General features: G+C 34.9%; 1 protein-coding gene across 4 annotated transcripts in view; it reads right to left on the bottom strand.

Moving 5' to 3' along the window:
- Positions 1–6,458: 6,458 nt before the first annotated feature.
- Positions 6,459–13,442, bottom strand: part of ISL1 (ISL LIM homeobox 1) — a 10,422-nt gene continuing 3,438 nt past the window's right edge. The window contains exons 4-6 of one of the 4 annotated variants that reach the window (XM_072416687.1): positions 11,032–11,315; positions 8,516–8,683; positions 6,459–7,891 (exon numbers count right to left, since the gene is read on the bottom strand). In XM_072416687.1, the coding sequence (XP_072272788.1) occupies positions 7,775–7,891; positions 8,516–8,683; positions 11,032–11,315 (569 nt within the window). In that variant the 3' untranslated portion in view covers positions 6,459–7,774. Of the gene's footprint in view, positions 7,907–8,515; positions 8,684–11,031; positions 11,319–13,442 lie in introns of all 4 variants that reach the window. The other 3 variants (XM_072416686.1, XM_072416685.1, XM_072416684.1) reach the window with 3 other exon arrangements.

The raw sequence follows: 13,442 nt of genomic DNA, 5'->3' as shown, positions 1-13,442 counted from the left end.
TTATTATTATTATTAATAATAATAATAATAATAAAAGAAATACTTTTATAAGTTGTGATATATATAGAGCTATGTCATATCATGTAATGACCTTTTATTATTGTTATTATTATTATTATTATTATTATTAATAATAATAAAAATAAGAAGAAGAATATTAGGAATAATATTAATAATAATACTAAAACAAATGCATTTAATAAATTGTAATATATATAGAGCTATGTAATTTCATGTAATGATCATTTCAAGTGACAATAGAATGAATGTGGACTCTACAGCGCTGTTAAGTGAAAATGGAGTGAGGAGGACAGACAGGAGGCCCCCCGCAGCTTCCTCCATAATGATTTGGGTCACCCCTTGTTTTTCATTTGGTAATCCGGTACAGTGGATCACTAAATGCCATCAGATGATCACAATCATTCACTATTCACAGCAATTTCCTAGCTTGTGTACATAGTTTTAGTAAATCACCCCCAAAGTGTGAAGAAATAATTCTCCATGATGGATTCCCAGCCAATCCTTGGAGATAAGAGTGCTCAGTGCACACACCTTTATACTGGGTGATAGGAGCAGGCCTATGGATGCTGCCATTGTTCTAGCTAATATCCAATATCAGCAGATTGAGCTATTCCCTATAACATCTTATCAGTTGTGATGGCTTGTTGGGCTTATTCTGTGTTGTGTATACTGTCAGGCTTAGGAGTGGTGTCTCCAGGCCTCCTCTTGCAGCCATGGCACATCTTATTGCTGTGGGCATTTTCAGAGTCTCTTTTTAGGCTGATCCCAAAGACAGATAAGAAGCCGCCTAGTCACCAGCTCTGTCTAGACTGCGGACCTCACAAGTCAAACTTGTTTGGATTAGCCTTCAAGATCTCCCAAGTGATCAGCAGGCCAGAGGAAGGCAGAAGACACAGCCTGACACCCTCCTTTCCTCTCCCCCAGGACTGGATTACCAGCAGCAAGACAAATCCTCAGCTCTGCAGCTTGTCACCATCAGCAAGGTTCATGTGTGGGAATCCCAAAGTGCTGATACTATCAATGGGGCTGAAGAGAGCTGGGATTACAGGAATCCACAGAGAGCTGGGAAGACCAAGAGCTGGCAATTGTATTTATGTGCCTGGGCTCATCTATTTCTTTATGGACAATGAATGATGACAGTGCAATAATCAAAAGAGAGAGAGAAGTGCTCCAAAAAGTGCAACATATTCTAATATATAAATCACTGGTGCAAATAAAGTAAAGGAGAGAGTTACAGAGAGATAAGGACATATGTATATCATATATACATACTGTATTATTATTATTATTATTATTATTATTAAACAGGATTTATATAGCGCCAAAATATTACTGTATATTTATATATAATAAACTGTATATTTGTATCACTTTCTTATCACTAATCCAAAAGGCAAATTAAAGAATTATTTTGATACAGACAGAGGGGAGGGAGAAAGAGACTAGTATTTCAGCATATTCTAATATATAGATAGATAAAGCACTGGTGGAATGAAAGCTTAAGGAGTAATATACAGGGGAAAAAATGATAAAGGGAAGAAAAAAAAAAGAAGAGAGAGAAATGAAAAAGAAATAGAAAGAGAGAGTTGGTATATGCATATTGGAGTCATTAAATACAGAAACATATAAAATATAGAGAGAGACAGAGATAAAAAAAAAGGGGGTGAAAAGAGAGATAGAAATTGTGGAATTTAAATCAAGAGATAGAGAGAGCAATTAAATACAGATGGATGGAGGGTAATGATATATATATATATATATATATATATATATATATATATATTTTTTTTTTTTTTTTTGTTTTTGTTTTTTTTTAAGGAGTTGAATTAAGAGAAAGATACAAAATATTACAAAAAAATAAATGTAAAATGTATATTTGTATAACCTCCCTTTAATATTTGCACCCCAGCAGAGGCAGAGAATGACTCCCTCCACCTATGCAGTAAGTATAAATCACTCTATTACATACTATGTGTCCTATAAATGCCCCCTTCCTCCTTCTACAAAGGGTATGGCTTTGTAATGTCAGAATATTTCCTGCTATCTTGGCTTGCATAATTTCCCATTGTCATAAAGGGACTATAAAACAATAAGGCAATGACTTGTACTGCTAGAATAAAATTCAAGGTTTGCAGCTTTTAGAGACAGGAAAAGCAGCCTGGCAGGCCAGCACTGATCACATATCAGTCCCTTGCAGTCCCTGGACTGGCTCTGTCTGTGAAGTCCCCTGGAGGTGTAGAGAGATCCCCATTAGACTCTGGGACAATGTTAGCAGCTAGGTTTGTGTTGGTGGCGCCTCTGCTCAAACACTGTCATTCAGTGGCTTGCCCTGTTATCTAGAGAACAACAATCTGCCACAATCAGTAAACAGGATTTACTTCCAGCTCCCCCACCGATTAACCCCTTACCCTCCTAAACAACCCCCTCCTCTCCTTTCCTTCCCCCACCACCCACACACAGCCCAGGGGGGGGCAAAGGCATAGATTCCAGCCCAATACAGAGATGTCCAAAGACTGGGGCAGATCAGACAGGAGCTGTCAGCCTTAGCTTCTACTGCCTGGTCCACATTATATAGTATATATATCATATATAGCATATCTCGTTTTATATAAAGAATAATAAATGTGTAAGGAGAGATTTACATTGATGAATCAAAAGGAATCTGATGAATCAAAACATATCTACTTAATAAAACAAATAATCAAATAATAAAAAAAGATCTTGTAAAATAATGCTAGTACCTACAATACTAACTATATTAAGGATTAAATTATTATAGTAGTTATATCTGTATTCTTACAATGAAAGCATGACATAGTTCAATATATAAATAAATGTAAGTGCATGTGTGTGCATATATATATATATATATATATATATGTCTTTATAAAGATATCCTATAGAGATATAAGATAAGATAAATATATATATATATATATATATATATATATATATATATAAAGAAAGAGGGAGAGATCGAAATAGGTAGATAGATTTCAATTACACTCCAAGTAGTGATTTCAATGCATCCAAGTAATCTTTACTATATATATATATATATATATATATATATATATATATATATGTGTACAGACATAGATATATAAACACGCACATTTAATTATCCATACATTGAACTGTACTATATCTATACACTCATATACATATATTTTATTGATAAATTATACATTATGTTTACATAGGATATATCTTTATAGGTTATATTGGTATAAATATATCCTATAGAGATAAAAGATATTTATATATATATATATATATATATATATATAAAGAGAGAGATCGAAACAAGTGGATAAATTTGAATAACACTGCATCCAAGTATTCTTTACTATATATATATATATATATATATATATATATATATATATATATACAAAATTGAACTACCATGCACAATCCCTACACTAATACACTGCACACCATTATATATACATATACATTACTATATCTATACACATATATATAATTCCAGTGATCTTCCTCTTTATACTCTTACAAATCATATTAATCATACCAACCGAACTAAATAATATAACAATCTACTACTACTAATAAATAGTCCTCACCCGACGATCATATCCCCTCCTATTCCTAAAAGCACTGATTCTTTATTATCTTATTGGAAATCTTCATGGAAATGTAATTGAAATGCTTTACAATCCATTACAATTCTGTAGAACAAGCACAAAGTTTTTTCGGGAAAAAGCGAACTTTTACCAATCCAACCATAACTTGTAATATTTCCTCTCTATCCCCGCTAATTTATTCGCTAAAAAAAGTCTTTTTAAAAAAATAAATTCTTTGTTCATGAACAACAAATATTTTAAGGCAGTTTAAAGGCAATGAAATATTAGCAAGTCGGGAAATGCGAATTATTATAGAGGTTCGTATAGAGTTCGTACAGGCAGGTGTACAAAGGAGGGAAGTCAATGTTAGAAGCAATTGTCAGCAACCAAAATCTGACATCAAATTTGTAATTTCAGGTCAAATGGGTTTAAAATTCAGCAGTTTAGTTTATAATAAATATAAATAATGTCTCCTTGTCGGATCAGTAATAGGACATGCTATAGATCAGATTTGATTCACAAAGCTTTCACACAAAGAGTTTTTACTTTTGAGATTCACCTAAAATTAACTGACACTCAAAAAAAATATTATGGTGAGATAGCTTTGTGAATTGAACCTTTAATAAGGCATTTTTATGTTTCGGTTCTGTTATAATTGCAGATCAACATCTGAACCTTTTTTAGTATTTAAAGATCTTTGGTTTGCAAAAGAAAAATGTTCTCCTTTATTAAAGAAAGTTACCAGTAACAGAAGCCGATGTGTAATCTTCACAACCTTATAAAAGCAGAATGAAGCATTACAGAAATGGCTTTATGTATGAGATTCAAGCTATGATTGCTGAGTAATCGACAGTAAAAAAAAATAAAATCGCCCGTTTTAGCAACATAAAATTATTTCTCCGACATTATTGCATGAAGCCGCAAAAGTCGGGCAGTGTGGCCACGCCCCTGCGCATGCATCTTACAAAGATAAACAACTGTTTATATGACTGTAGGTAAAACACCAACACATAACTTATTTTCTTTCTTTTTGTTACAGTTTATAAATCTATCTCTACAACGAGCGGAGAACTGAGAAGCATGATTCTGATATAATGCATGTAGTCCATTAACCAAGCTATCAAAGGTATGCTGGAGCTTGTAGTGCACCAACACCTGTAGCCATACTGCAATAACCTGCAGTGACCCAGCTACACGTAGACAACAAATACACAAAGACACATAAAACATAAACAGCGCCATGGTGCAACAATATTTCCCATTGCAATCAGTTCAGGGTAAATAATTGTGGATTTGCCAATGACCATGATAATAAGACCCAAAGACAAACACTGGCTACAAACCGACTTTTGTCAGGAACCACAGAGCTCAATAGAGATCGCTAAAACAAATAGCATTTCAAAGGCTCTTTCCCCTCTTCTTTCTTAAAAAATAAACACAGGTTGTGCGAGTCAATGAAGCCAGAAATATGAAGAACTGTGGGGGTATTGTTGTGTGCTAGGCAGAGAGACACGCAAGGGAGACTGTATGTATTGCCCCCCTCCCACCCTATAAATAGGAGGTCACCCTGCCCTGCATGGGGAATATCACTGAGCCTCATCTATCTATCCATCTATATCTATCTATCTATCTATCTATCTATCTATCTATCTATCTATCTATCTATCTATCTATCTATCTATCTATCTATCTATCTATCTATCTATCCATCTATTGGTATTATGTTCATCTGTCTCTATATCTCTGTTTTCTATTATTCTATTTTTCTTCTATTATCCTATTCTCTTACATATATTCTTTTTCTTTCTTTCCTTTCTTTCTTTCTTTCTTTCTTTCTTTCTTTCTTTCTTTTTCTTTCTTTCTTTCTTTCTTTCTTTCTTTTTCTTTCTTTCTTTCTTTTCCTTCTTCTTTTTTTTCTCTCTGTTATCTGTTATTCTATTTATCCATGTCTCATTCATCCCTCTTTCCTCTTTCTGTCTCTCTATCATCTATTTACTTTTCTATGCATAGTTTGCCACTTTAACTGCAAAAATACATTAATTAAAATACATTAATCAATTAAAAATCAATAATATAATAAAATACACACAGACATACACATATATATATATATATATATATATATATATATATACATATATGTATATATACCATCGATTGTTTTATATAGATAAAAATATATAAAACATATATATATATATATATACATATATATATATATATATATATATATACATATATTATACGCATCAACATTATATATAAGCAGCACTAGCAGATTTGGCATCTTCTATGTCATGTATTATTATTAATATTATTATTTTTAATATTATAAAAAAAATCAGTAATGATAAAAAAAATACCATTAATAATAATATTCACCATCATTATTATTTTAATGATGACAGTAGAAAAAAAGAGGTAAATAAAGCTCCAGCAGGGCCTTAAAATAGGAGGTCTGCATTCATAGAGCTTGGTATTTCATTCTCTATTAGGCATAACATGAAATTTGAATCAATGCATTTATATTGATATATAAAATGAATAAATACATGTTTATACACATATATCTATTTCTCTGTATACATACAGATATATATGATATATGTATGTATCTATTTAAATATATATATATATATATATATATATATACATATTGTACAGCATTGCGTAATATGTTGGCTCTTTTTATTATATATATATTTATATATATATATATACACACACACACACACACAATATTTGTGAATATTGCAGATCCACTATCTATCCATATATATATATATATCCATTATATATTTGTACTAAACATAGTAACCCTTACCATTCGATTTAGCCAGTAGTAAAGGTTTCTCGTTTTTACTGATCTGCCTATGGATACCTGTTACTTCTGTTACTTCCCTGGTTGCCTACACTTCCCACCTATCCTCAGTAGTTATATATAGGACCAATTAGTTTCCCACTCCTCTGTGGGATCTGGGAATATTGCTTGCCAGTAACACACTGATAATCCATAGGGCTAATTTATTTGACATGTACATGAAATAAGACACATCAAACACACTAAGACACAACACAGAATTCAGAGACCACAATACAGACTTCACGGTTTTCTTTTTTTTATCTTGTTTTTTTTATCTTTACTTCAGCAAACAAAAAATAGAGTCAAATAACATGAAAAGTGGCAAGTCTTTCGACAATAAATAATAAATTACTTTATAATTTTTGCAATGCAAAAGCAAACAAAAAAAATGTTTCCCTTTCCCATGAATTGCAGAGAGAGAGAGACCAGTCAATGAGACCAATAATAATATTAATAATAACTATACACATCTTTGGGGGGATATAAGTTCATATTGTCTGTCAAGGATCAACACAATCCAGAAACGCCTATGGCAAAATAGAGGTATACCTTGTTGTTGCAATGCTTCTTAGACTTGGATATTGTTGGGGGAAAATTAAAAAAAATGTAAAAGGCAGGTCAAATAAAAAAAGCAATGTTTTAGGGTTTTTTTTTGGACTAGATGGTTGAAGAAGGGGGAGTCTCAGAAATAGTTACATGCTAGGTGGGAGCCTGGGTTTCATTTTTGTTTTATTTTTCCAACAGTCCCCCCCTTTCTTTGAGTCAGTTGAAAACATTGCTAACCACATGTAAACCAGCTCAACCTGTAATCCTTCAAGGTTCCCACAGTCATTGTCCACTTGGCTGGTCTACAGTCTCAGACTCTGTGGAGCTCCTGTTTGGCAAGGCAATGATTAAATGTTGTGAAACGGATAAACAGCACCATTCGGATTAAGATCATCTCACTTCTATCTCTCCATCGTGGTCTGGTGGTGATGTTTCTTGACGTGTGCTAAGGGATAGAGAGAACCAAGATCCACAAAATTTAAATCCTCTAAGACCCCTTGTCTTGTCCTGGACTGGTAAGGCCCCTACGACCATGGACATTGTTCAATCCTAGTAAGATCCCATGATTGTCTTCACAGTGTTGCTACCATGCCATCCGTTCCAGATGGCCTTCCATGCATCAGATGGACTATCCTGGGTGCTCTGGTGCATCAACTGGGTCGTCAGATTACTTTGTTGAAGTTCAAGCCAATACTTAATCCCGCTTTTCCAACAGAAAAAAGGGGAGGGTTTTGGGAGACCATAGAGTTCACGCTCCTCATGCTTCAATGGGGCTGGCTACCATGCTGTTTGGAGTATCTGGGAGCTGAGAAGACATGGAGGCCACTTCGCTGCCGGTGGAGTTGGAGCCTGGTCCGCCTTCTGAAAAATTAACCTGTGAGAAACAGGCCTTCAATTAGAAGCAGGACAAAAGAAAAAGAGTGTGTAAGGAAGTGCTAGACAAGTACAGGCCACAATTTTTCTAAAAAAGGTCATCAACCATCTACATAAACCACCTAAACACTACAATAACTAGAGCATACAGAAATCCATTTCCAAGATTTTCAGATATTTTGGCTTCCATCTACCTATGTGCTGATATCAACACTTCAACGTTGGGATTTAACAATAGAAGTAACAGAAGGCTATGCTGGTTTAGACTAAGGGGGTCACCAGTCATGAAACATCTTTGAATACATGGGAAATTCTGCAGTACATATGTAAATAGCAAACACAGACAAGTGTATATAGACCTAGTGTAGACATGCCAATTCTACACAAATGTTATGTACTATACACATACCCTGTACACATATCCATATATGTACACTCATAGGTACTTTTTATCCTAATAGCATATGGTATAGTAGCTCCTTGTTTATTAATTCTTTCATACCCGTTCAGCCCCCTCCCCTCCATCTCTCCCCTAAACACACACATTTTAGAATCTGAGAGGTGACAACCCCTGAGCCATGTCCCCCATTCTCTCAACCGAGTCTCCAGAGCAGTGACAACTTACCAGTTGTTGGAATGCTGGCTGATCAATGTCACTCTGCAAGGCAAAGTCACTGAGGACCTTCCATGGGGGCTGGTAACTCTGCACTTCTACTGGGTTAGCCTGCAAACCACCGTCGTGTCTTTCGGGACTGGAAGCCACCATAGGGGTCCCTGTCATCCCTTGGATATTCTACAAGGGAAAAAATGGCAGGTTAGTGTATGGTAATTACCCAGGTCAGAACATTTAATACAAATGATACAGTTATACACAATGCACAAAAAGCAACAACTTCTTTGTTCTGCCTATTAATATAACACAGACTGAGCCGCAGAAACATGGGAAGGATCAGACGACCAAGCCCAGCATTGACCCATTCGTAGGCAATCAATCAGCATTTGTTTTAGCCAAAATAGCTCTACCATACACCCTTAATATGACCTTACTGGTCTACTACAAAATCCACTATCAATCTGAAAAATATATACTGTACATGTACATTGCTCTGTGAATACACAGAAATTATAATGTAATGTAACCCTTACAGCACATATAACCCAACACAACATCATATAATATACCAAGTGCAATTAAATCGCAATAAAACACTACAAAGTACTCTATTCATTGCACTATTTTCACAGTAATGCAATAGCATAAAACATAACATGGCACCGAGCCATCATGATGCAATAGAACACTATTAAGCACAAAATGTAATATTATAATAGCAGTAAAGTCAAAGAAGGTAATATAAAGTACAATCTGCAGTCATCACACTATACAAAGCTATAGCCAGGCAATAATAATACTATAGTAGTATGTAAATATGCTACAAGGCTGTGTGAGCATTTAATAATGAAATACTGCATAAGGATATACTTTATAAAAAGGGGCGATTCAGCAGACGGTAAGCAGGCCCCTGTAACAGGAATACAGCTCATATCAGGCAGCAGCACACTACAGAGACACTGATGTGCTATAAGACACTCTATAGACATTGCTGTACTATAAGACATTCCATAGATAGAGCTGGACTACAAGTCAATCTATAGACAGAGCTGTACTATAAGACACTCCATAGATAGAGCTGTACAGAGCTGGACTACAAGTCAATCTATAACCAGAGCTGTACGATAAGACAGACAGAACTGTACTATAAGACACTCTATAGACAGAGCTGTACTATAAGACACTCTATAGATAGAGCTGTACTATAAGACATTTTATAGACAGAGCTATACTACAAGACATGACACGCTATAGAAGAGCTGTACTATACAGACACTCCATAGACTAAGCTGTACTATAAGATACTCCATTGACTAAGCTGCACTATAAGACACTCCATAGCCACAGCTGTACTACAAGATACTCTATAGACCAAGCTGAACTATAAGACTCCGTAGACACAGCTATACTACAAGATAGTCCACAGACACAACTGTACCGCTGCACCATCTACCTGCCCACTACTCCCAACCCATCACTCATCTGTCCCCTATGCCTATGACACATAGCTTGCAGCTATTGTAAAACTACACTGGGGAATGAAGACAGCACACTGACTTATGAGGATTGATGAGCAAAATGTGGAAAATCCAGAGTCAAAGTTGATATTTAAGTAGTTACAATGACAATAGCCATGTCATTTTCAACAAAGGTTAATCTTCTAGGTGTGCATTTTACTCTGATGGATTGCACATAAATCAGATATTATATTCTAAAATATAAAACAGAATATAGTAACAATAATAAAGGTATAAAAGTAATGTTAATATCTATAGTAATATCTATAGGATCCTGATACTGCGTGTTCTATGATATATTGATATGCACTTACAAACCAAGGCTCAAGAAGCAGGTGAATATTTAATTCAGTTATTTAATCATATGCAGAGGAAATAAGAAAACAGGGATTTGAGAATTTGCTTTTCAAATAATTGTTAATTAAAGAACATTTGTAAATTTTCAACTCCCTTAGAAAACTAATATATATATATATATATATATATATATATATATAATATTTTTTGTTTATTATTATGTTGTATATTTTTATATATGTGTGTATTGTAAGTATATATATATATATAAAGATAATTAATAAACATATAACAAATATATATAATTATATATATATATATATATATATATTCAATTATATATATTTATATATATCTTTATACACACACACATATAGAAATGCACACTTACAAAATATATATATAAACTTGCACTGAAACCATTAATAACTAAAGTTTTTATGGTATATGTTACATGTTCTCTGACTTTATAGGGATTGATAGACACTCTCTACCTTCCTATAATATTCGGCCATGACTTATATTATCTTCATTTCCATTTCCACCCGCACAGGTAACATTATACCTTCCAGGTTACATTGTATTAATTTCACATTCGCAGACACCTGAGACAATGTAACAATTTCCTATGCTATAGCACTCCAGGTACTATGACGTCACAATCAGACCCCCCCCCCCCCCCCATGCCCCCCTTTATTCCCGGTGTCCCCTCACCGTTTTGTCGTTTGGTTGCTGTTGCTGTAATTGTTTCATCATGATGCTCCTCTTTTTGTCCTTACACCTCTTATTCTGGAACCAGACCCTGATGACCCTGGGACTCAGACCGGTCATCTCCACCAGCTGTTCTTTCATCAAGGCGTCCGGTCGGGGGTTGGCGGCGTAGCAGGTCCGCAAGGTGTGAAGTTGTTTTTCGTTAAGAACCGTCCGAACCCGGGTGGTCTTCTCTGGCTGCTTGTGGACGTGAGGCCTGAGGGCCGGCTGCCGGGCAGAAATGGGTTCTGCTGTAAAATCAATGAACGATTCATAAGACAAAAGCCTCGAGGTAGCCCCTATAGATCCCCAACCATGGGGGGGATTTACTAATGGGGGTTCATAAAAAAAGTGCGGCTGCGTTCATTTCAAGCAACCAATCATCTGCTTGCAACAAAAAAATCTATTGGGATTTGTCATGCAAAGTCCTTACAAGTTCACCTGATCACTAACATTAAAATTGCTAAGTGATCCGACTATTATTTTTAGTAAATTCATCGCATTGTATCTGTAATGGATATATATATATAATATAAATATATAAATATATACTCTTTAATGGGCCACACATACCCAAACTTCATATAGACGAATTAAATAGATTCCTATTGGAAACAGATCAATAATTGATTTATTTTTAATTTAAATACACCCAAATCTATGTTCGCAGATTAGAAGAAAGTCGATACATATTCATATAAATTTCGTTAAGAATATTTTTTTACTTTCTGTTGACAATTTCATTTTTTAAGCTTCCGCAGAATAAACAGCTTTTTTTAACTATATACATATGTGACAATTTAATAGAAACCCTGGTTGTGTTTCTGTTTATTTATTGTTTTTCTTTTTTTATTCTTTTTTAATCTGCGCCTTGCTAGCTTTTTTCCCCAAAAATTAAATGTATTGGCAGCGGTAATAAAATAAAGTCGGTGTCCTTTGTCTTCTCTTTATTTCTTTTTGCTCTGCAGGTATTTACTGGACCCGAAAATACTTTCACAAAAATACACTTGTTAAATAAATAAGACACAAACGAGACTGCCACCGCTAACCCAAGCCTGCAATCAGAGCGCCTATTCAGACTAAAGCAAGATATAAAATACAATAAAAGAGAGCAAACATGGTTTCTTCTTAAATATTGTGTTAAGCTGATAAGGGGAAATAATAAAAAGTCCCATGTAGGGTGAACGCTTTGGTTTCCTAAGTATGTGGTTAACAAGGTTGTTTGCCCAAGATCCAGGTAGATACCAAAGCAAAGGCTGGAATAAAACTGATGAGGGGCTCAGATAGGGCCAAACAGTTCCCTCTCTTCATTGCCCCCCTCTCTTCTATGGCATTTTGTTGACTCGGTTAAATGTATCCAATCTCCATTCAATTAGTCAGAAATGGACTGGAAAATTTCTCTTTTTTAGGATTATAACAACAAGTTTATCCAAAGTGTGCTATGTGATACTTGTGGTGTGTGCAGCTTCCAGGGGAATGCCAGGAGAGTGCAATGCCCCCCTCCTTGCTCCTGTATAGGGAGGATTCCTACCCCTCTTAGATGTAGGATGGGGTTACAGGACCCGAATAGAAGATCCAGGCCCCCTCATTGCACCAGCCAGGCCTGAAAACTGCACCAATCACTCTGGCTGCCAATTACTGCAGATTAGCTTGTTGACAGTTTGAAATTACAGCCTGGAGTATGTGCATTCATTCCTCAGCCCCCTAACCCTAGCACACTGCTGAGGAGGGCATTGCTTGGTCTACAAATCCCACCCCTAAAAATACCTACCCCTCAGTCACTGGAGAGACACATGGAGATTTTGCTGCTGTATTCCTATAATCCAGTATAGAATTCATATACTGTATATCAATATAAGAAATATTATAAATGGGCTCCTGTGTAGGGTGTATGTGCCAGGATATAAACATGGCCACTTCTCTACACACCCCCAACACGTGTACAATACAAGAGAATACACACAACACTAGATCACAGGATGAACAGAGCAATACATGTGTCTGGGTATATGTGTAATGCAAATCCATAACCAAATGTCAGCAAAACACAAACATATATGCACAATACATATCTAATAAATATATATCAGTAAAAGGGTAAAAGAGGGGGGCAAATAAGGATTTTTTTAAAAGATATTGTCACATATGTATATATCGTTGAATATGTATCTCTTTCTCCCTTATGGATAAAACATGTTGCATATATTACAGGTTACATTGTATCAATTTCACATTCTCAATGTATAATGTCCTATTGTAATAGGCTCCAGGTACTATGACGTCACAGCCATTCCCTCATATATATATATATATATATATATATATATATATATATCTGCCTTATGGATAAAACATGTTGCATATATTACAGGTTA

The sequence above is a fragment of the Pyxicephalus adspersus genome, chromosome 6 (genome assembly GCF_032062135.1).
Source record: "Pyxicephalus adspersus chromosome 6, UCB_Pads_2.0, whole genome shotgun sequence".
NCBI classification, from domain to species: domain Eukaryota; kingdom Metazoa; phylum Chordata; class Amphibia; order Anura; family Pyxicephalidae; genus Pyxicephalus; species Pyxicephalus adspersus.
Note: the sequence above shows the minus strand (reverse complement) of the source record. Positions and strands in the feature narration are given on the sequence as shown.